This window comes from Sebastes umbrosus, chromosome 6 (assembly GCF_015220745.1).
Source record: "Sebastes umbrosus isolate fSebUmb1 chromosome 6, fSebUmb1.pri, whole genome shotgun sequence".
Taxonomy (NCBI): domain Eukaryota; kingdom Metazoa; phylum Chordata; class Actinopteri; order Perciformes; family Sebastidae; genus Sebastes; species Sebastes umbrosus.
Window position 1 is genome coordinate 22,908,859 of NC_051274.1, and position 21,085 is coordinate 22,929,943.

The window sequence follows — 21,085 nt, forward strand, 5'->3', positions numbered from 1 at the left end:
TTACGGCGAAAAATATGTTTTTTGATGTCACAGTAACCTTGACTTTTGACCATCAAATTCTAATCAGTACTTCCTTGAGTTCAAGTGGATGTTTACGCCAAATTTGAAGAAATTCCCTCAAAGTGTTCCCGAGATATCTCTATCACAAGAATGGTACGGACGTGAGATCACTGTAACCTTTGACCTTTGACCACTAAATTCTAATACGTCCATCCTTCAGTCTAAGTGGATGTTTGTGCCAAATTTGAAGAAATTCAATAAAGGCGTTCCGGAGATAAAACGAGAATAGTACGGACGTGCCCTCACATTGACCTTGACCTTTGACCACAAAAATCAAATCAGTTCATCCCATAGACTGCATTAAAATATGGACGTAGTCTCCGTGAAGTCACCCACAGGTTTCTGAAGAGCTGTTGTGAAGCTCAAAGTGGGTGGCTCTCGCCGTCGCCATCTTGGCAGTGACACAGCTTAAAGGTCTCATATTATGCTCATTTCCAGGTTCATAGATGTATTTTAATGTTGCACTAGAACATGTTTACATGCTGCAATGTTAAAAAAAAAATTGTATTGTTCTCATAGTGTCTCTCTCACTCAGCCTGCATTTAGCCTCTGTCTGAGAGACCCTGATTTACAGCCTGTCTCCTCCCACTCTGCTCTGATTGCTCAGTGTTTCTGTCAATCAAACGTCCTCAACACAGCGTCACTCTCGAGAAAAGAGGAACGGATACTTTTGTCTAAACCAAAGAATCGTAATCTGTTCACAGAACAAAATCTGTCCACACAATCTGTTTAACAGCAAGTGCTACAGTAGTAAACAAACTGCACAATATGAGAATATCATTTTCTGCAGTCTTCATTTTACCTGAAAACAACAAATTTCCCATTTTCCCCCTCACAAGGCAGCAAACAGAGCAAGTTTCAGTGACTGGTCATGCACTTGAACCTGTTCTTGAAGTAGAAGTCTTCCTTATGAATGTCATTATCAGCACTGGAAGATGAGTAGCGGAATTTGTCGTAGGCCTTTTGTGAGTCTGTTTTACTCCAGGGCATGATGATCTTTGACGCGTGGTTTACAATGATGTCACTACAGGAGCCAATGTGGAGGGAGCCCAGAGAGTCAATGAAAAACTCTACAGTGCCAAAAGAAAACAAATGTTTACCTCGGGGTTTCTGAATCATCTCAACAGTTATCACAGCTGTACCACACAGAGAAAATAGCTAATATAAACTGCTATGTTAATATATTTGACAGCAAACGTTACAGACAGACTCACCCAGATGACCGTGCCGTGCCAGGCGGGGGTTAAAGCCTGCCTGCTGCACCTTATCTGTCCTTCCCATGAAGAAGTTGATGACGGCATCAGCTACCACACAGTCGGGAAATCCCTCTATGACATGGTGGTAGCCATTTCTGATGTGTAAGCAGTCGCCCTCCTCTGTCCCTTCTTCCACTGAAATGGTGTGACGGTATGTTGCAGTGTAACCTGTCACCTCTCTCACTGCACCGCCGACCTGAAGTCATTAAGACAGCAACAATGTTAAGACAACCAATACACTAATAAACACATCAAGTAAGAGTGTGTAGGTAGACACACACAGACAGTCACACACTGTGTTAGAGCATAGACTGTATATAAAGATCACTATGTCAGTGTCATGTCATGACGTCTCACCCCCTTTTTATAACATCAAATAACTAACTAAAACCAAACTTATCAGAAAAATGATCTCTTGAACATACATCAGCGTGATAAGAACTTCCTAAAATAACAGAAACCACTTTGGGAAAAATGTATTTGACGTGTTCTTTGACTTTTTAGTTTGGCCTATGTCCCATCTGCTAACATGGAGGGGGCAGGATTTATTTCTATACTGCAGCCAGCCACCAGGGGGCGATCCAGATGTTTTGGCTTCATTTTTGGGGAGCTGTCATGTCGTCCATCTTTATATACAGTCTGTGTTAGAGCCATAGACTGTAAGTGGACGTAGTCACCGTGACGTCACCCATTGGTTTGTGGACTGCTGTTTTGAAGCCTCAAGTTCATCGCCATTCTGGTTCGTTTTTTTGCAACCAGAAGTGACAGGAGAGTGTGGAGCTAAGCACAACCGTATACTGAATAAAACATTTTAGGCGACCAAAAAGGTTATAACTAACTTTCATGAACTGAAAACACACTGTGAAAGGGTTAAAGTTGTAAGGCGAAAACACAGACAACTCCCAGACCGGACGAACTGTCAATTACAAGGTAGCCAAGCCCTAAAGCATACCCTGCTTTATGGTCTATTTGACTCTAAATGGGACCATAACTTACTAAATGAACATCGTGCTGTATTGAAGAAGACTTGAAACTAGTGATTGAGACCATAAACTCATGTTTACAATGTTTACTGAGGTAATAAATCAAGTGAGAAGTAGCCCCCCTGCTATTTCCTTTGTTGAATGCGTGTTGGAACATGGAACATATTTTATTAACCGCACAAGCCATTAAGCCAAATAAGTCACCACAAGCGTGAGTAAAACAAGCCAAATAACTTGAAAGAACGCGCTGGAAATCTATATCTACAAGCCATCTAATGTGAAAGCAAGTACAAGCTGCCACACAATGGATGACAATACCACTATATAATACAAATGGGATGGAAATATTTTTATTTCATAAATCACAGAATATGGGAGTGTTTTTCAACATGTCCTTCCATGCTTGAAATATCCATGTAGTATGACTCATTCTCTGTATCTAATCCAAAAAAAAACAATAATTGTTAATGTAGCAGGTGAGGCCTGCAACATGTAACATGCCAGAACGTGAGAGCCAATCCCTGATATAAAACTGGGGATGCTTCAGTTTAGTTTCTGATCCTGACAAAAATCCATCAAAACTTAGTCATAAACTTTTGTGGCATGGAGTAAGTGTGCAGGCGTTACCTTTTTTCTTATTGATGCTTCAGTTTAGTGATGTGTATCTCAGGCCACTGAGCCACGATATTCTATCTGAAAGAAGGCACCAGTAGAAAACAGAGATCGGTGCATATGCATGACAATAACCTATACATGATGACACATACTGTGTAATGACTCACTGACTCTGATTTCACCTTAGTTTATTAAGGGAAGTGGAGAACTTTTTCTTTCTGTGTCAGTTAAACAGAAAAGAGGGAGTTGTTATTGTTAATGAAGTCTGTGGGTGATGATATGTTAAAATGATAAATAATCATGATGGAATGATTCATTTATATCGCACAATTTCCTGCTACTTTGCACGTGTACTGAAGAAACTGCAGTTCATACGTAGCAGGACTTGTACTCCAGCACATGGATTTGAAATGAAACAATGTGGGCGTGAGAGTCATGTTCCACATGAAGTAAGATATTCTCATCATACTGGTTGAACAGGATACGACTCACATGTTTTCAGTGTTTACTGAGAAGGAGGGTCATTTTCTCATAAACTTCTATAAAATCTGACTTCTTTTTGCAACCACAGGAGTCGCTCCCTGATGGCTATTAGAAAGTATGCAAGTTTACGGTACTTTGGCATTGGCTTCACTGTCAGACCCAGATGTAGCCCACTGGGTAAGAGCTTATCTATGCAGAGTTGTGTGTAAATTCTTTATCCAAAACATGTACGCTCTTCACCCTCATTTATGGTCAGGTGGGAAGGATCTGAATAGTTGTGTACTTGGTATCTGCTAGATATCTGCCACTCATATTGTACTGTCTCTGGGCATGCAACTCACCAGATCCAGAGTGGTCTTTTCTAAGATGTCCACCATCTTCTCCACCTTGGTGTTTGCAGTGAAGATGAAATCATCATCCACCCAGAGCACATACTTGGTGGTCACTTGAGACACTGCCAGGTTCCGTCCTGCAAACCAACCCTGTGGACAGCAGATGAAGGGGGATCAATTCAACACCTATAAACTGTGCTGGTTAATAATCACAATGCATGATACTTCATAGAGATATAGTGAGACTTCTTTACCTTTCCAAACGGCATGATGTAATGCTCAATGTGAGGCCCGGTCAGTGGCTGAGGGTGCTCGTTATCATCTGCTATCACTATGGTGACGGTGGGATAATATTGCCGTATGCTGTCAATGAGGTCTTTGAGTTTGTCATAGCGTAAAAAGGTCTTGGTGGCGAAGGTAACCAGAGCACTGATATTGTACTCTAATTAGAAACAAAAAAACATATACTGTAAACAACAAACACTTTGCATCACATAATATAATACTTACAAAAACACTTACAACATAATAATGACATAACTGCTCACAAACCTCCTTGATATCCAGTGTTGTAAAGTTTAGGTACGGTTCCATGTTCAACTTTAATGGTGAAAGATGACTGGTGGCCTGCAGATGCAAACTGAACTGCAAAACAAAATTGTGACAACGAGATGAAGCAGTGCATATTTCTATTATATTTAATATAAAATGTCATGCAAAGCTGTAATTGCCTAGTATCCTTGTCCCTTGTTTGTTTTGGTATTTATTAACCAGCCCTATCTCAATGTACATTTCACAGGTAAAAGAACACTGTATTGATAAATTCTTCCTAAACCCGTAATGTCTATTAATGCATTAATCATTGATCCAAATTGTTATGTATTACCTCTGAGCATTAGGATGAAACTCTATAAGTAAACATGAAGTTCTACTATTAGTATCAAGATAGTGTCCACATGATAACGTTACCTGTATCTGCTGTTCTTGGATGGAAAACAGTGTTTGTATAGGTGACGAACTGCAGCTGCCTGTTGAGAGCGGAGAGAATAGGACTAGACAGTATCATATGCTTCTCTCCCTCTCCTTTAACAGAGACCCCGTCCACTGTAGCAGCAACGTCAAACGTCCCCAGTGATGCTGTCAGATATACCTGTTACGCCAATGGAATGGTTTTGGGGGAAAAATTAACAAAACATTTTACATTTAGACAGAAAATGTGGGAATGTAAACCATCATGAAAACCACAAAATGAATAAATTACCATATGGTTTGATCCTCCTTCTTCTTTAAGACCCAAACCTATGGAAAGAAAGCAATTATTACTGGAGATAGAATGAAGCACCAAAAGTAGGTTGAAGACACAATGTTTAAGCTTTGATATCATGTGTAGTGTCATGTTCGATATGCTGTTACCAGGAATGATGATCGTTTTGAGGGGTCGCACCTCCACGCCCTGGGTAGGATACTGAAGAGGACTGTTGGCCTCAGCTACAATAAGCACATCTGCAGGATTGTAGGACCTTTACATACAGAACATATTAGAAAGGAAATTATTGCTATGACATAGTCCTGTTTATTTACTTTGAGTAACGTAATTTATGTCAGGAATCGCTCACTTCATTAGTTTGACCCATAAACTGTATATATAAAGATAGACAACATGACAGCTCCCTAAAAGTGAAGCCAAAACATCTCGATCGCCCCCTGGTGGCTGGCTGCAGTAATAGGTCATAAGTCCCGCCCCCTCATGTTAGCAGATGAGACATTGGCAAAATTAAAAAGTCAAAGAACACGTCAAATAATTTTTTCCTAAAGATGGTTTCTGTCATTTTAGGTAGTTCTTATCAACCTGATGTACTGTATGTTCAAATGTTCGTTTTTCTGATAAGCTTGGTTTCAACTAGTAGTAGATGCACAGCCGGAGGCTCAGGAATTGTATGAGAGAGGAGATGAAACTTTAACTACAAAATCTGTATCAAGTAGCTCATACGTCGAACTGATCCCGTAGCCTTTAAGTTAGTGTTACTGTGAGATTTCCTATGACCTGTATGACTTAGTTATGTAATGTGAAGATTTCCTGCATTTCTTTGTTTAATACAATTGTAAAATGAAAATCTTTAGGTTTTGGACTGCTGCTCAGACAAAACAAGCACTTTGAAAACGAATTATTAGCTCTTCTAATATTGGCAATCTCCAAAGACATGCAGTAGGTTTACATGCGACCATGCAGATTCCTAAGGCTACAGCACAACTGATTTTTATCCCAGATAGAGCAACAGCTGGAACAGCCAGTCTGGATGCTGTTTGGCTGTGCAAGGACAATGGCAGGCGATTGACAACCAAGTGTCTGATAAGAAGCTGTATAATGTCCAAAAGGGTAATGCTATTATCAGGCTACTAATCATGTTAACTCTCACAGTACACACAACCCTGCCCCCGCTATTTCCTGTCGGAGCTGAGTAAATTTCGCCTGAAAAAATCTGGTCTGACAGCACCATTAGTCACCATACGTAAAAAGCCGATTAGCTCTGTTATGCATTTACATTGCCGACAAACTGGCTTTCTCCAGGAGAAATCTGGCTGGGTATCATCTACTTTGAATTTGGAAGTAACCAGGTTACTTAAAAGGTGCTATTGATAACAGTCAACCACAAGATGTCATATTCTCCCTCCCCTGTTCCATTGCATTCACTTCACAACGAGTCGTTGCCAGGCAACTAACGTCTAACTCAGCCAGTTTTTTTCCACACTTCCTGGCAACTTGATCACTGATGACACAGAGATACCATGTGATACCAACGTTGCTATACTGTTGGCTCACAAGCCTGGTTAGAAGTGGGAACCAAACATCAGATAACTTCCACAGAGATAAATAAAACATTCATTTTGGACCCGTCAAAATCTTTAAAATGATTAATCAATCATTCACAATCATATTTTTTAGGAAAAGCAGGAAATAATTTCAAAAATGTTATTAATAAGACCTTTAAAAAACAAACAAAAAAAGCATGCATATTAAGTGCATGCACTGCATTCACTTGATAACTACCATGCAAATAACCCTTCACTGTGAATTCACACATTTAAATATAGACCACCAAAGGTGCAAGAAAAACAAGCTAAAGTAGGTGGAGACCAGAATGAAGGACAGTAACGACAGCAAAGCATGTCAGTGTACAGCCACAATGTGAGCGAGGCCTTTAAATAGACTGCAATCTCAGTGTACTGGGATGTTAACTGTGTGGTAGGTTCGCTGTCAACTGATACGCTACAGCATGACTCAGAGGTTCCTGCCAAACTTTATTTATGATTAAACCTTGTGGCTCAATGGGCCAAGTAGATATCATTTTGTTATCATCCTTTATGATATAGTAAAGCTGACAGTTACATGAGGACACCAGGGTGTGTTCACTGATAGCCATCAAGTGGACTTTACCTCTTCTGAAAGTTGCTGTACTCCTGAGCTCTGTGATGCTTCAGGCCCTCGGGGTCTGGATGGGACTCTAAGAAGGCGAGATCAATGCTGTGGGCCCACACGCGTGGGAACAGCTGGTTGGCGAACGGCAGGCGAAAGGTCTCCTCATCAGCCAGACACACACACGTATTTTGAGGCAAACGACTGTCAGAAAAAAATGGCATTGAGTGAGTTGTTAAGGATAAAAATGAGAATTCAGAGCAGAATTTAGAGATACTGGCTAATAACACACCATGCCACATCCTCCTTTATATGGTAGGCAATGTCATGATAGCCACTGATGGTGTCTTGAATTTTCGCCTCAAAGAGTTTCTTCATTAGATCCCCCTGTCTTGGCCGTATGTCAACTACTGAGCTGGTCCCAGGCCTCCAAACATGAAACAGGGCTAGTAGTAGTCCACTGACCAACAGCAGTCCAAGACACTTCTTACAGCTGGCACGCATCTAGAATGAAGATTAAAAGAAATGTCAAAATGGTACATGTAGGCCTCACAGGATAAGGAAAACAAAGCCGGGCACGGGAAGGACACAGGTGCTGTATTTCACATCTGACTAACTGACTTTGATATGATTGTTCACAATTTGACAGGAGCCTGGAGCTGTTGTCAGAGCAACAAATCCTTAAACCTGCTGAGGCTACAGGCTCATTTGAAGTTAGCTGGATCTATTGTATTAGACCTTAAACATCACTAAACTACAAAATTTGAATTTAAAGTTAGTGTGAGGAACTTTTAACTGGTTATGAAACAGTCTCAGTTTAATACTGATACCTCAATATGACCTACATAAGTAAACAAGACCATCAGCGGGAAGCTTGGCTATTTCTATACAGTTATTCTTAATGCTTGTCATCGGTGCCACCGGGTCGGATTCCATCAAACGAAATCATGCAGGTTCACCAGAAACTCCTTCAGCTCAGACTCCAGCGGGGTACTTTAGATCAGCTATTCTCAACCACTGGGCTGGGGCCCACTGGTGGGTCTCAGAGAGCCACCTAGTGGGCCGCGAAGGTGCTGCCAAATGGTTCGATTAACCGCTATTCTGTATTTCAGAGGTTATAGCGGGCTCACTTTTAAAGCTAGAGTGAAGATACATCATATGAAACTATAAAAACCTAAGGAATCCATCGGTACCAACCATGTCATGCTAGCTTATCGGTAAGGAGGTTAAATAACGCTCCAAACTTACGCTGAATTTTGGTGAGGAAAAACTGCCAGGGCCATTTTTAAAGGGGTCCCTTGACCTCTGACCTCAAGATATGTGAATGAAATTAGGTTCTATGGGTACCCACGAGTCTCCCCTTTACAGACATATATGTCACAGATGCAGTGACACATAATCAAGCAATTTTTTAAACCAGTAAAAGTGTGTGGTGAGGAAATATGACCCTGAATACTTTGCATTCATAATGGCAGGCAGTGATGGGTGAGGGTAAGCTGAATATCTATGTGGGTCATTACACCTGACAGTGGCATAACACATATTTTATAGCCCAGTTTGTCATTTATTTGGGAAGGTGGTCCTCGGAAATTTGTCAGACCCTGCTGCAGTAAAATGAGAGTTTTTCTAAAGTGACTCCGGTGCTCGGAAACACTACCGCTTTTGTTCATAGGGACCACCAAAATCAACACAAAATTAAAAGTGCCTTGTGTTCCTTGTCTGGAACTGTATCCTATTCATGTATCACACAGCAATGCACCATTAAAGCTTAATGGTGGTGTGGCTTGTAAAGAAGGTAATGCATTACTATCCATACGTCAGAATCAATAACTTCTCCCACCTTTTGTGAAACTATAAAAAGTCTGAATTATACATGCGCTTAAAAGCAAACAGAGCTCAGTGAGGTGTAAAGGAAGTGGGTGCTGATGGTATATCTGCAGTATTGCAGTGAATGCGGTCAACAGTATAGCTGACGGTATGTTGGTTTGTAGGTGATTAATGCATATTCAACAGAGCGTTATTTTTGTGTCACATTTCATGCTTCCAATTGGGTGTTTGCTATCTTCAAGGTAATTTGAAATATATATATAATCTCAGGTTGAAGACTCAGTAGTACCTCCATGAGACCATAAAGGCAGTGTCATTATCAGAATATTAAGACTGGGGGTATTTTTCCTAACAGCTAAAATAAGCCATACATTTGACTGAATGAGGAATATGTCTGATTAACACAGTGTGGACCACCTCAAGCATATCAACAGCTTCCTGGTTTTGATCTTGTTTCCACTTTATCACTGAACAGCAGCTCTATTACAGATCTATGGTGGGGGAGGATAAGGAAGTGAATGGGCACTGAGGGAAAGTCCAACTTAAGTGTGTTCCAACTGCGAGTACGTCCAAAACTACGCTATGTCAAATTTTGCGTCCACACCAACGTATCCAGGTCGTTTTAGTAGAGAGTTAAACACCAAAAAAACATAAAAACAGCAAAAACTCTTCTTCTTCATCCTCTTTTCAGTTGACTAACAACAAACATGCACATGCAGCCAACATCTGGTAAAGACTGGGACAGACAGCCCGGCTGACCAAATGATTATTTTATGGTCATAATGTTGTCTGACAACCCGTTCAGCCTCTATTCAGTCCCCTCCTGCCCCCTGTGATCACTTACATCGTGTTATAATACAGCTGAATTCACAATTTGTTCTTATTTACAGTACATCTGATTTTCTATTTCTCTTGTCAGACAACAGAACAAGTAGGAAGTAAAGATTTGATTGCATCTCAAAAACACTTCCTGTTAACCAACAGTCATTAAGCTGCTATGCTGCAGTGATAGATTATTATTTTGAAAAAGCTCAGTTTTCCCCGTAAACATTAAAACACCAAGCCGACAATGTGTCCACCGTGGAGGCAACTTTGGAAAAGTTTTAGTTTCTGGGCGAGAAAAGGGCAGTTCTACTCTGTATGGAAACTGAGAGAAAACAATGTATTTACAAGATTTAGTTTAGTGTTTAATGTGGATGTACATTGCAGCTCGTTTTCCTGGCGGGCCAAGGTGCACTAGCTAAGTAGGAATGATCAGAACTGGGTGATCTGAGCCGATGAGCAGTGTTCAGCGGACTGTGTGGGGGGGATGGTGTCGATAGCCCTTGTAGGTAACAGTATTTCTGGATATGTGTACTCTGTCAGCCCTCGGTGGTTAGTGGTGAAGGCATCTTGGAGAGAGAGAGAGAGGCTTTTTGCACTGACTGCAGTTTCAGGACTTCAGTTGTTTCTCAGAGTCTAAGGTGCTGTGCGGCATAACAGAGCAAGATGGAGCGCTCTGAGCCATCATCAAGATGCTCCCATTGTTGCCTGGTTAAAACTTCAAAGTAAGGGCCCCTTTTGCTGCATCTCATTTCCCAATTTTTTTTCTTCCTCGTCTCCTCGCTCCTCCGGCTGTGACCCGGAAATCGATCTCAGTGCTCCATTTTGGAGGACATCCCATTTCCTAAAATGCATCTCGAGGAGCGTGGATCGAGGATCGAGAATCGAGGAGGCTTGCCAGAGGAGCTATGAGCGAGGATACACTGGTGTATCCTTTGTGTAAGTGTTTTCGGCACCCGTGACGTATAAAAGGCACGTGACACACAGCTGCAATAATCTCAAACCATGGCGGGAGCACTTCACAAATGTAAGTGTGTTATTATAGATTGCAGTTGTTTAAGATGATGAAACTTTCTGCCCTTCACCGTGTGTGTAGCATCTCATAAATTGTTGTTCTAAACGCATTCCTTAATGACATTTCACATTGATAGTAGTATTATTATCTATGTTTTCATTGGAACATTTAGGCTCCATTTTAACTGCTATAGGCCTAATCTTGACATGATGCTTACAAGTGCAATATTATTGATATTAAATTCTTATATCAACAAAAGCATTTGAGCATTCAGCAGCTGTATTTCATGTTGTCATATAATAGTCAATTGCCCAGTATGTAGTCTGCAAATATCATTCCAAAAATAGTCCTGTGACAAGTGTTCCAATTTGGGCTGTAGGCTACATTTGAGATCAATCTTAGAATGATACCCTGTTTACAGGGAGGAGGCACACAGCAAAAAAGGCCTGGGAGGGAGTTAAGTTAATTTTCTAGTGCATGATACTGTAGTCTGTAACTGTTGTTGCTTGCAACATGCTACTAATGTCCATTACAACCTCAAAATGCTTTGTCATCATGTTGACAGAGCCTTTTATTGGATTAAGAGATGATCTATAGCATTTACCTGTGGCTGTGGACCTAACTATTTGCTGACATATAAGTTAACCAGTAACATATCGCGTGGTTGCTGTGACCCAGTTATCTTTCCCACGGTCGGGGCATTTTTTCTTCAACAAAACAATGGAGAAAAACTATTTTTCTAGCAATATCATTGCAGACACCATTTTTATAGGCCTTATCCAGATTAGACCAACGTGGCATGCCAATGCTTGCATTGGCAAAATTCTCTGCCAATGCTGAGCAGTGTATTCTCCTGTTGGTATTGACTCTTGTTTTGAGCAACAGGTGCTGCCAATCAGGTGCCTGATGTGCATGGGGCCTGTTGGGTGCTGTGCCCTACTAAAGGGATCATTTGGTGTCTACAAGCATCGGCATGCCACGTTGATGTAATCTGGATAAGGACCATGCTATAAGGCAAGTTGCATCCTGCTTGAGGAATGGAACGCCATCCCACGGCAACGTGTGACCAGATTGGTGACCAGCATGAGGAGGAGGTGCCAGGCTGTTGTGGCTGCGTATGGATCTTCCACCGCTACTGAGGCTCCTCACGGTGTATTAAATTAATATAGTGTAAAATTGCCAATATGTCTTGTTTGTTCCTTAATACTGATAGAGAGTTCAATCATCCAATCCACCAAACAACTCAAAACAAGAGTCAATACCATCAGGAGAATACACTGTTTACCATTGGCAGAGAATTTTGGCAAATTGTTCTTGGTCGCTACCCACATAATCAGCTGTGCTGCTCATCCCACAAATGCATGATCCTTACAAGTTGGACATCATTGTGAAGGTAAATAAACAGGCTTTCCAACGATGTTAAATACAATGCCAATTAGCATTGTAACAACAGAGAAATAATCCACCAAACACAAATTTGACGCGAGGAGAGGAGTCGGGGAGTCGAGGAGAGGAATCGAGCCGTATACAATCGGAAATGGGAAAGGCCTACAGACATGACCACTTTATGATAATCACATGCACTTTTGGGCAAATCATAGTCAAGTCAGCACACTGACACGCTGACAGCTGTTGTTGCCTGTTGGGCTTGAGTTTACCATGTTATGATTTGAGCATATTTTTTATGCTAAATGCAGTACCTGTGTAGTACCTAAAAATGATCATTCCCTCTAATATCGCAAATCATAACAATTGCAATACCAGTAAAAATAATTGTAATTAGATATTTTTTCAAATTCGTGTAGCTCTATCCCATATCTACTAATAAAACTCACTTTTATACCAAATAAGAGTATAAATAAAACCTAATATATCAGTAATTTTTCATTAACAGCCACAGTCTAAAAATGCATCGGCCCAAGTTCCATCTATTCATCCCAGAACGATAGGAAACGATTATCTGGCTCTGATAGGCATCTCTCTCTGACTTCCTCATTTGTCTCACCCTGCTTCCTGTTTATTATGTACCGAGCCTGTCCAGCTTGAGTAAACAACTGCTGCTCTGTCAACGCCGCCTAGGTGAGGATAACAGCCCCGTGATAACACAGGGAGACGTTGATAATGGTAATGTAAAGCCCAACAACAAGATGCTCCCATTGTTGCCTGGCTAAAACTTCAAAGTAAGGGCCCCTTTATGATAATCACATACACTTTTGGGCAAGTCATTTAATCAAGTCAGCACACTGACACACTGACAGCTGTTGTTGCCTGTTGGGCTTGAGTTTACCATGTTATGATTTGAGCATATTTGTTATGCTAAATGCAGTACCTGTGAGGGTTTCTGGACAATATTTGTCATTGTTTTGTGTTGTTAATTGATTTCCAATAATAAATATATAAATATATTTGCATAAAGCAGCATATTTGCCCACTCCCATTTTGATAAGAGTATTAAATACTTAACAAATCTCCCGTTAAGGTACATTTTGAACAGATAAAGAATGTGTGATTAATTTGCGATTAATCACGATTAACTATTGACAATCATGCGATTCAATATTTGAATTGATTGACAGCCCTAATATTTATATATTTGCAGTATTATAAACTGGGTGTCTGTGGAGACATTTACAGAAATAAATGCTGTGTCACAGTTTTTCTCCATTGTATAAACACAAAAATGGAACTATACACACAATTCTGAAAACTTGAAGCTCATGTACATAGAAATCGATTATTTCTACTCTGCTTTTTATTTCTATGCTCATGAATCAACAAAACGACTCCAGACTGCTAGACTCTGGGCCCAATTCCATTGTTTCCACTGAATTTCCACAGAAATTCTAACTCAACCAGTCACCTTTAACTATTGTGATGCAATTGATATTTTCACGTCTGCACACTCTGTCTGCTCTCATGCAAATTAAGGTTTAATCTCACCATAAACTTTGTATGATTACCGCGCCACGTGACCAGAGAGCACAGTCTATGCAAAAAAGAAAATACATTATAAAAAACAGCCCAAATATAGTATAATCGCACAACTGTAGAAGCATCATTATTCTCCACAAATATAACAAAATCACATAATTGAGGCCCGCGCAGGTAAATGTTCAACATGCATTTTAAAGAAGTATATGCAAAAATACTGTACAAGTATTCTCAGGCATGTCAGATATTTTTGTAAAGCTATTCAAACATTTCTATAATGTTATATATAGAGTATTTTTCGTTTACATTATGTCAAATCTATTGTCTGTTTATGATCACATGAGAGAATTCAATGATATTCATGGGTTGAAGCTGAATAGAAGCTTTAAGTCTGACTTGGTATGTATATAGATGTGATCTATCTATCTAAGATAACATAAGATGCATCAGCTAACACAGTAAAAGAAAGAGCTAAACAAAGTGTAACAAAATATGAACCATTTAAATAGAGGGAAGTATAAAAATAGGAGCAGTATATACAGTATTGACAATAAACAGAGTATTAACAACATTGCACAAGTGGAAAATGGTATTGCACAGTGAGAATGAAATGAAATTCCACCTGAAAATATCAGGTTATTGTCAGTTTTTGGTGGAGTTTGGTCTACTGGGAGCAGTATCTACCTATCTATCTATCATTTCATTGTTGTTTGTATTTTTTGCTCTGGGTGTCAGATCAGTTTACCTACAAGCACATCTCTTTCATGAACTGGACTGTCTATGGATCTATGTTCTGCTCTGTTATGCATCAAACAATAGAGTGTGAGTCAATAAGACAGTGAAAGGGAGTGGCTCCTGCATGATGTAGGCTACTCATAAACAGGTTTTGCCCTTATCATTTCATTCCAGACATATTTTAGGAAACAGGCTTGGTGAGCAACTGTCTACTTGGGTAGTTGTTCACCAATCTGAAGTCACACCAGGTACATTATGACTATGAATAAACGTCTAGCCCATGCATGAAACATAGCAAAGGGTACTTTTATTAATTATTTAGGCAAGATGGCTGATTGAGTGTCAAACTTGTTCTGACTTTCAGTATACATTTTAGCAACCCCAGCCCTTTAATCAAACTCTTTACTGAAAACCAATTGTTATATTTTAAAGCTGTGATTAAGGTTAAGCCCTTCCATTTCTTCCATGTTAGCCAATTTGTCAAGAATATTAAAAACAAAGAAGACAAAACCAGTATTTAAATGCGATTTGTTAAACAGTCCCAACATTTTGTTTTTAAACAAAAAGACAAAGAGAAGAGAGATTCTTACTGTTGGTGTTTCCGTTCAAAATATATCTCTATATATATATATAAATATAAATCCTGCACCATCAAGTCGACTGTGTGACCCAGACAGGCGTGTTCCTGTGTGGATTGTTCTGCAGCTCGGCAGCCCGCAGCCACTCCTTTTGGATCTGCGCGTCATCCCTCTGGTGCATACCAGGCCGAGTGCCTTGCATTAGCAGCATATGAACTATTTGTATTCGTGGAGTTATATTTAAATCCCCTTAGAAGACATGGCTTCATAGTTTATCCAGTTTCACCGGTTTAAACTTATATCAACACAGCATTTTAACAGTGAAAGTTGTTTGGACATGCAACATCTCATGCTGTCAGGTTTTTAATGCTGCGTCCTTGACCGCAGGTGTGTGGGAGGTAAGAAGTTCTTGGATGCTTAACCCGTAAAGGTCCCATATTATAAAAAAGTGAGAATTTCATGTTTTTTTATTATAAAGCAGGCTTAAGTCCTATATAAATACTGTGAAAGTATCGAAACACTCAATCCACAGGGGAATACACACAGCCCTTATTCAGAAACTCTGCATTTGAAACAAGCTGTCAGAATTTCTGCCCCACTGATTTCTTATTTTTTTTTGCATATTTGTCACACTTAAATGTTTCAGATCATCAAACAAATTTTAATATTAGACAAAGATAACCCAAGTAAACACAAAATGCAGTTTTTAAATGATGATTTAATTTATTAGGGGAAAAAAGATATTCAAACCTACCTGGCCCTATGTGAAAAGGTAATTGCCCCCTAAACCTAATAACTGGTTGCACCACCCTTGGCGGCAATAATTGCAATCAAGCGTTTGCGATAACTGGCAATGAGTTTTCACATCGCTGTGGAGGAATTTTGGCCCACTCGTCTTTGCAGAATTGTTTTAATTCAGCCACACTGGAGGGTTTTCGAGCATGAACGGCCTGTTTAAGGTCATGCCACAGCATCTCAATCGGATTTAAGTCCGGACTTTGACTAGGCCACTCCAAAACTTTCATTTAGTTTTTTTTAAGCCATTCAGAGGTGGACTTGCTGGTGTGTTTCAGATCATTTTCCTGCTGCATAACCCAAGTGCGCTTGAGCTTATGGTCACGAACTGATGGCCGGACATTCTCCTTCAGGATTTTCTGGTAGAGAGCAGAATTCATGGTTCCATCAATTATGGCAAGTCGTCCAGGTCCTGAAGCAGCAAAGCAGCCCCAGACCATCACACTACCACCACCATGTTTGACTGTTGGTATGATGTTCTTTTTATGAAATACTGTGTTAGTTTTACGCCAGATGTAACGGGACGCACACCTTCCAAAAAGTTCAACTTTTCTCTCATCAGTCCACAGAATATTTCCCCAAAAGTCTTGGGGATCATCAAGATGTTTTTTGGCAAAAGTTAGACAAGCCTTTGTGTTCTTTTTGGTCGACAGCGGTTTTCGCCTTGGAACTCTCCCATGGATGCCATTTTTGCCAAGTCTCTTTCTTATTGTTGAATCGTGAACACTGACCTTAATTGAGGCAAGTGAGGCATGCAGTTCTTTAGATGTTGTTCTGGGTTCTTTTGTGACCTCCTGGATGAGTCGTCGATGCGCTCTTGGAGTAATTTTGGTAGGCCGGCTACTCCTGGGAAGGTTCACTACTGTTCCAAGCTTTCTCCATTTGTGGATAATGGCTCTCACTTTGGTTTGCTGGAGTCCCAAAGCCTTAGAAATGGCTTTGTAACCCTTTCCAGACTGATACATGTCAATGGCTTTGTTTCTCATCTGTTCTTGAATTTTTTTCGATCGCGGCATGATGTGCTGCTTTTTGAGATCTTTTAGCCTACTTCACTTTGTCAGACAGGTTCTATTTAAATGATTTCTTGATTGAACAGTGATTGGCTAGTGAAATTGAACTCAGCTTTCCAAAACATGTGGTTGATCACAGTTAATTCATGATTTAACAAGGGGGGGCAATTACTTTTTCACATAGGGCCAGGTAGGTTTGGATAGCTTTTTCCCTTAATAAATGAAATCATTATTTAAAAACTGCATTTTGTGTTTACTTGGGTTATCTTTGTCTTACATTAAAATGTGTTTAATGATCTGAAACATTTAAGTGTGACAAATATGCAAAAAAATAAGAAATCAGGAAGGGGGTAAATACTTTTTCACGGCACTGTAAACATGTTCTAGTAGAAACACAAAATACAAGTATGAACCTGAAAATGAGCATAATATGGGACCTTTAAAAGAGACCCGCCATAGATACGTTTTTGTCCTTTTTTTTAGGGAGAGATAGCAGGTCAACATAGAAGTGTTGTATGTCATCTGAAAGCTGGGAACCTGAAGATTAATTTGAGATGCAGCTCAGCACAGTTGTTCTAGTCATAAATGAGAAATAAAGATGAAGTATTTACTTTTAAATGTGGGTCAAACTGTTTTTATTCTTTTTATTTTTTTTTATTACAGCTGCGAAGTCTACAAAAATTGCATTAGTTGAAGTTTGCATGGGAGGATATTGTTTGTTTCATGATGATCTAGGCCTCCCCACTCTAGTGACACTAAACTAAGTCTCAGTTTGCATCATGTTCATTAAAACTGTAAAATTGTGACTTCAGTTTTTGAGATAGCACCTTCACTTCCCTGTCAAACCCGTGTGTGGACACACACCATAACAACACATCCTGTAAGGCGCTAAAAGGTATTTTAACATAAGTGTTTCACTGTGAAAATGTAATGAGACTCTTGGGTTTGTTCCACAAAATGCATCACTCGTATGTTCACTTTTCAACGAGCAACACTTGCAATTATGAACCTAAAAGAAATGTCTAAGTTACAAGAAGTGACAGGGAGATCAAGCAGAAACATCATTCAGCTCACAGCCTTTGGTTAGGTCAGAATCCAGCAGCACTTTAGAGAAGCCTCATAGTGAGCATTTGGACCGAATCCCTGAAGAGCACCTGATTCACTTCAAGTGAAGACTTAATGTAATGTTCAATTTGACGAGTCAACGTAAAAACGGGGCAAATGGATGTCCTTGTTTGGAAGGAGAAGAGCTGTGAAGTGAATTATAATAGAAGGGTTGGAACATTATGACAGAAGTATATGATGGCCATTTCCATGCTCTATTATGTCTCAGACGTTGTTGCAGCAATTTGGGGGTTTACACCTTCTGTTACACAGATTTGGTGCCAAATTTAACAATTTTTTACCACTCAAGAATTGATTTTTAAAAAATGATCAAAAATCCCTCCAAAATACCACATGAAGTCACCAAGACCTCGAGGAACACCATAGAAAAAGCCATGCTGGTATCAAAAACCTTAAACATTTGAAGATTTCTGCATGAATTGCATTTCTCTGCAATTGGATGGCGAGCACTTCTTTTCTGGAAACTGCTCAGAAACCCCCTTATTGTCAACCTAGGAAAGCATCATTCATCACCCATCCTCTGAATGCCCTAAGTCTCCAGTTTTTTGGTTGCGAAGTTTCATGAGGCTGGGGGATTGCCCTAGAGGTCACAACAGATAATTTTATACAGCTAAATTTTAAAAAATGGCCTCATTATACTAAATGGCTACTATAGGGTTTAAAATCATCACACATGAATAGAATTGGGGGTCATTGAATCAATAACTTTACAGTGATATTTAATGTATGCAATTCTAAGACTGTTTAGGGACCCCAGTCTGCAGAAATATTCAAATACACCATTTATAGAATAGGCAAAAAATAACACATTTATACTGCATGTAAAAAACTGCATGGTTTTTGCCCGAAACTGCATGTGATTATCATAAAGTGGGCGTGTCTGTAAAGGGGAGACTCGTGGGTACCCATAGAACCCATTTTCATCCACATATCTTGAGTTCAGATGTCAAGGGACCTGTGGGTCTAATTCAGCTGAATAGGTTTTCATTATATGCTCGTGAGTGTGCTATCGTTCCAAAATCTATTTTCACTTCTTCATTTTCTGATGAAATATTGATCATACTGAAGTTTTTCTGTTAAGAAAGTGGACGTTGCATTTAATAAGCTTGCATTGAAACTTCTCCTACCTCATGAGGCAGTTTATGACTCATAAGCATTGTCTTCTTTATTGCACCACAATAAGTGTTACTTCAAATAGTGCTACTTCAGTTGAGGTCAGGAAACCACATCCCTTTAAAAAAAAAAAAACTTTCTGAACAACTTCTCTGATTTCTGTAGGCTATATTTTTACTTCCTGTTCACCATCTACACCAACTACATCTACGATTTCCGCTTCAACTCGGGTACATGCAACCTACAGAAGTTCTCCGATGACTCCTCCATCGTCAGCTGCATCACGGATGACAACGAGGAGGAATACAGACCCCTGGTGGAGAACTTCATAGGGTGGTGTGATAACAATCACATCCAGCTCAACATTGAAAAGGCCAAGGAGCTGGTGGTGGACTTCCAGCGGAGCAAAAGGCCCCCAACTCCCATCACCATCCGAGGGGGAGAGGTGGAGGTGGTGGACACCTACAAGTTTCTGGGAGTACATAATCAACAGTAAACTGGACTGGACTGATAACACCGAGGCCCTCTACGGGAAGGGACAGAGTAAACTGTTCTTCCTGAGGAGGCTCAGGTCTTTTAATGTGTGTAATAGGCTGCTGCAGATGTTTTACCAGTCTGTAGTAGGCAGTGTACTCTTCTTTGCTGTGGTATGTTGGGGGGGGGGTAACACCAACACAAGGGATGCCAACAGACTGAACAGGCTGGTGAGGAAAGTTAGCTCTGTGGTTGGATCTGAGCTGGACGATCTGGAGGTGGTGGCAGAGGAGAGGATGAGGAGGAAGCTGGACGCTATCCTGGATAACCCCTCCCACCCCCTCCATGATGAACTATTCAAGATGAGGAGCACCTTCAGCCACAGACTCATCCCCCCTCGGCACAACACAAAGCGCCTGGGTCAGTCCTTCATGCTGGTAGCCATCAGGCTCCACAACCAAGACTGACCCCCATATGAGAACTATTAGGACTTTAAGAAGTTTAAACATGCACTATCTACCTTTTAACATGCACTATCTGCAACCCTCTTGGACTCTAACCACTGTCGCACTTTACACTCACTTTACACTATACATCCTATTTACCACTTATTGCTGACTGCACATATGCACATATTACATTTATTTATTGCACATTCTACATTTATTTATTGACGGACTGTACACACTATGTTCACCCATTCACTCTGTATCTTTTATATCTCTATTATTGTCTTTATAATTTTGTTTACCTTTACCTTTCCTGTGATTCACTCTGTTTGCTGCTTTGACACCTGAATTTCCCTCCGGGGATTAATAAAGGTTCATCTTATCTTATCTTATATCAGCACTTAGTTCAAGCCACAATGAAAAAAGCTGTGGTAGTTCAGTAAAAAACAACAAATTGTTCCTCCTTGTCATTATAGAATATACATGAATGTCTAACAGATTTTGATGGATCATTTTGCATGTGATGGTTCAAACGATGAAAGAAGGTTTAGAAGTTGTGACGAGGACGACAACTTCACTGAGAATCAACGTATCAGTTTTGATGTGCGAGTGGTTATTGAACTCTTTTGCACATGAGCAAAAACACATGCAATTTGCTTTGAATGAGAAATTCAAATCTGTTGTGGACAACAATCTGATTGTTTAGAGATCGGAAGTTATTGTTTTGAAATATATATATATATACAAACATATATATATACAAACATATATATATATATATATACATATACATATACATATACATATACATATATATACACATATATATATACACATATACACATATACATATATATATACATATACGTATATATACATATATATGCATATATATACATATACATATACATACATATATAAACAAATATATATACGTATATACATATACACGTATATATACATATATATACATATATATACATATATATGCATGTATATACATATACATACATATATAAACAAATATATATACGTATATACATATACATATATATACACGTATATAT

General features: G+C 39.7%; 1 protein-coding gene and 1 long non-coding RNA gene across 2 annotated transcripts in view; both read right to left on the minus strand.

The window, feature by feature from the left end:
• Nucleotides 1-21,085, minus strand: part of LOC119490573 — an 839,978-nt gene that overhangs the window by 228,996 nt on the left and 589,897 nt on the right. The window lies entirely within an intron of this gene.
• b4galnt1a (beta-1,4-N-acetyl-galactosaminyl transferase 1a) lies at nt 889-15,220 on the minus strand. Its single transcript, XM_037774038.1, has 11 exons — nt 15,065-15,220; nt 7,437-7,648; nt 7,166-7,348; nt 5,143-5,249; nt 4,991-5,028; nt 4,699-4,879; nt 4,282-4,374; nt 3,984-4,171; nt 3,739-3,879; nt 1,275-1,512; nt 889-1,130 (listed from the first exon to the last, which is right to left on the minus strand). Exons 2-11 carry the CDS (start codon nt 7,646-7,648, stop codon nt 919-921), a joined length of 1,593 nt encoding a protein of 530 aa, XP_037629966.1. The 5' UTR covers nt 15,065-15,220; the 3' UTR covers nt 889-918.

Coding starts and splice junctions, on each gene's coding strand:
- b4galnt1a (XM_037774038.1), bottom strand. CDS start 7,648: ATGCGTGCCAGCTGTAAGAAGTGTCTTGGACTGCTGTTGGTCAGTGGA. Junction 5,029..5,142: donor CAAAACGATCATCATTCCTG/GTAACAGCATAT, acceptor TTCTTTCCATAG/GTTTGGGTCTTAAAGAAGAA. Junction 4,375..4,698: donor TCCAAGAACAGCAGATACAG/GTAACGTTATCA, acceptor TTTGTTTTGCAG/TTCAGTTTGCATCTGCAGGC.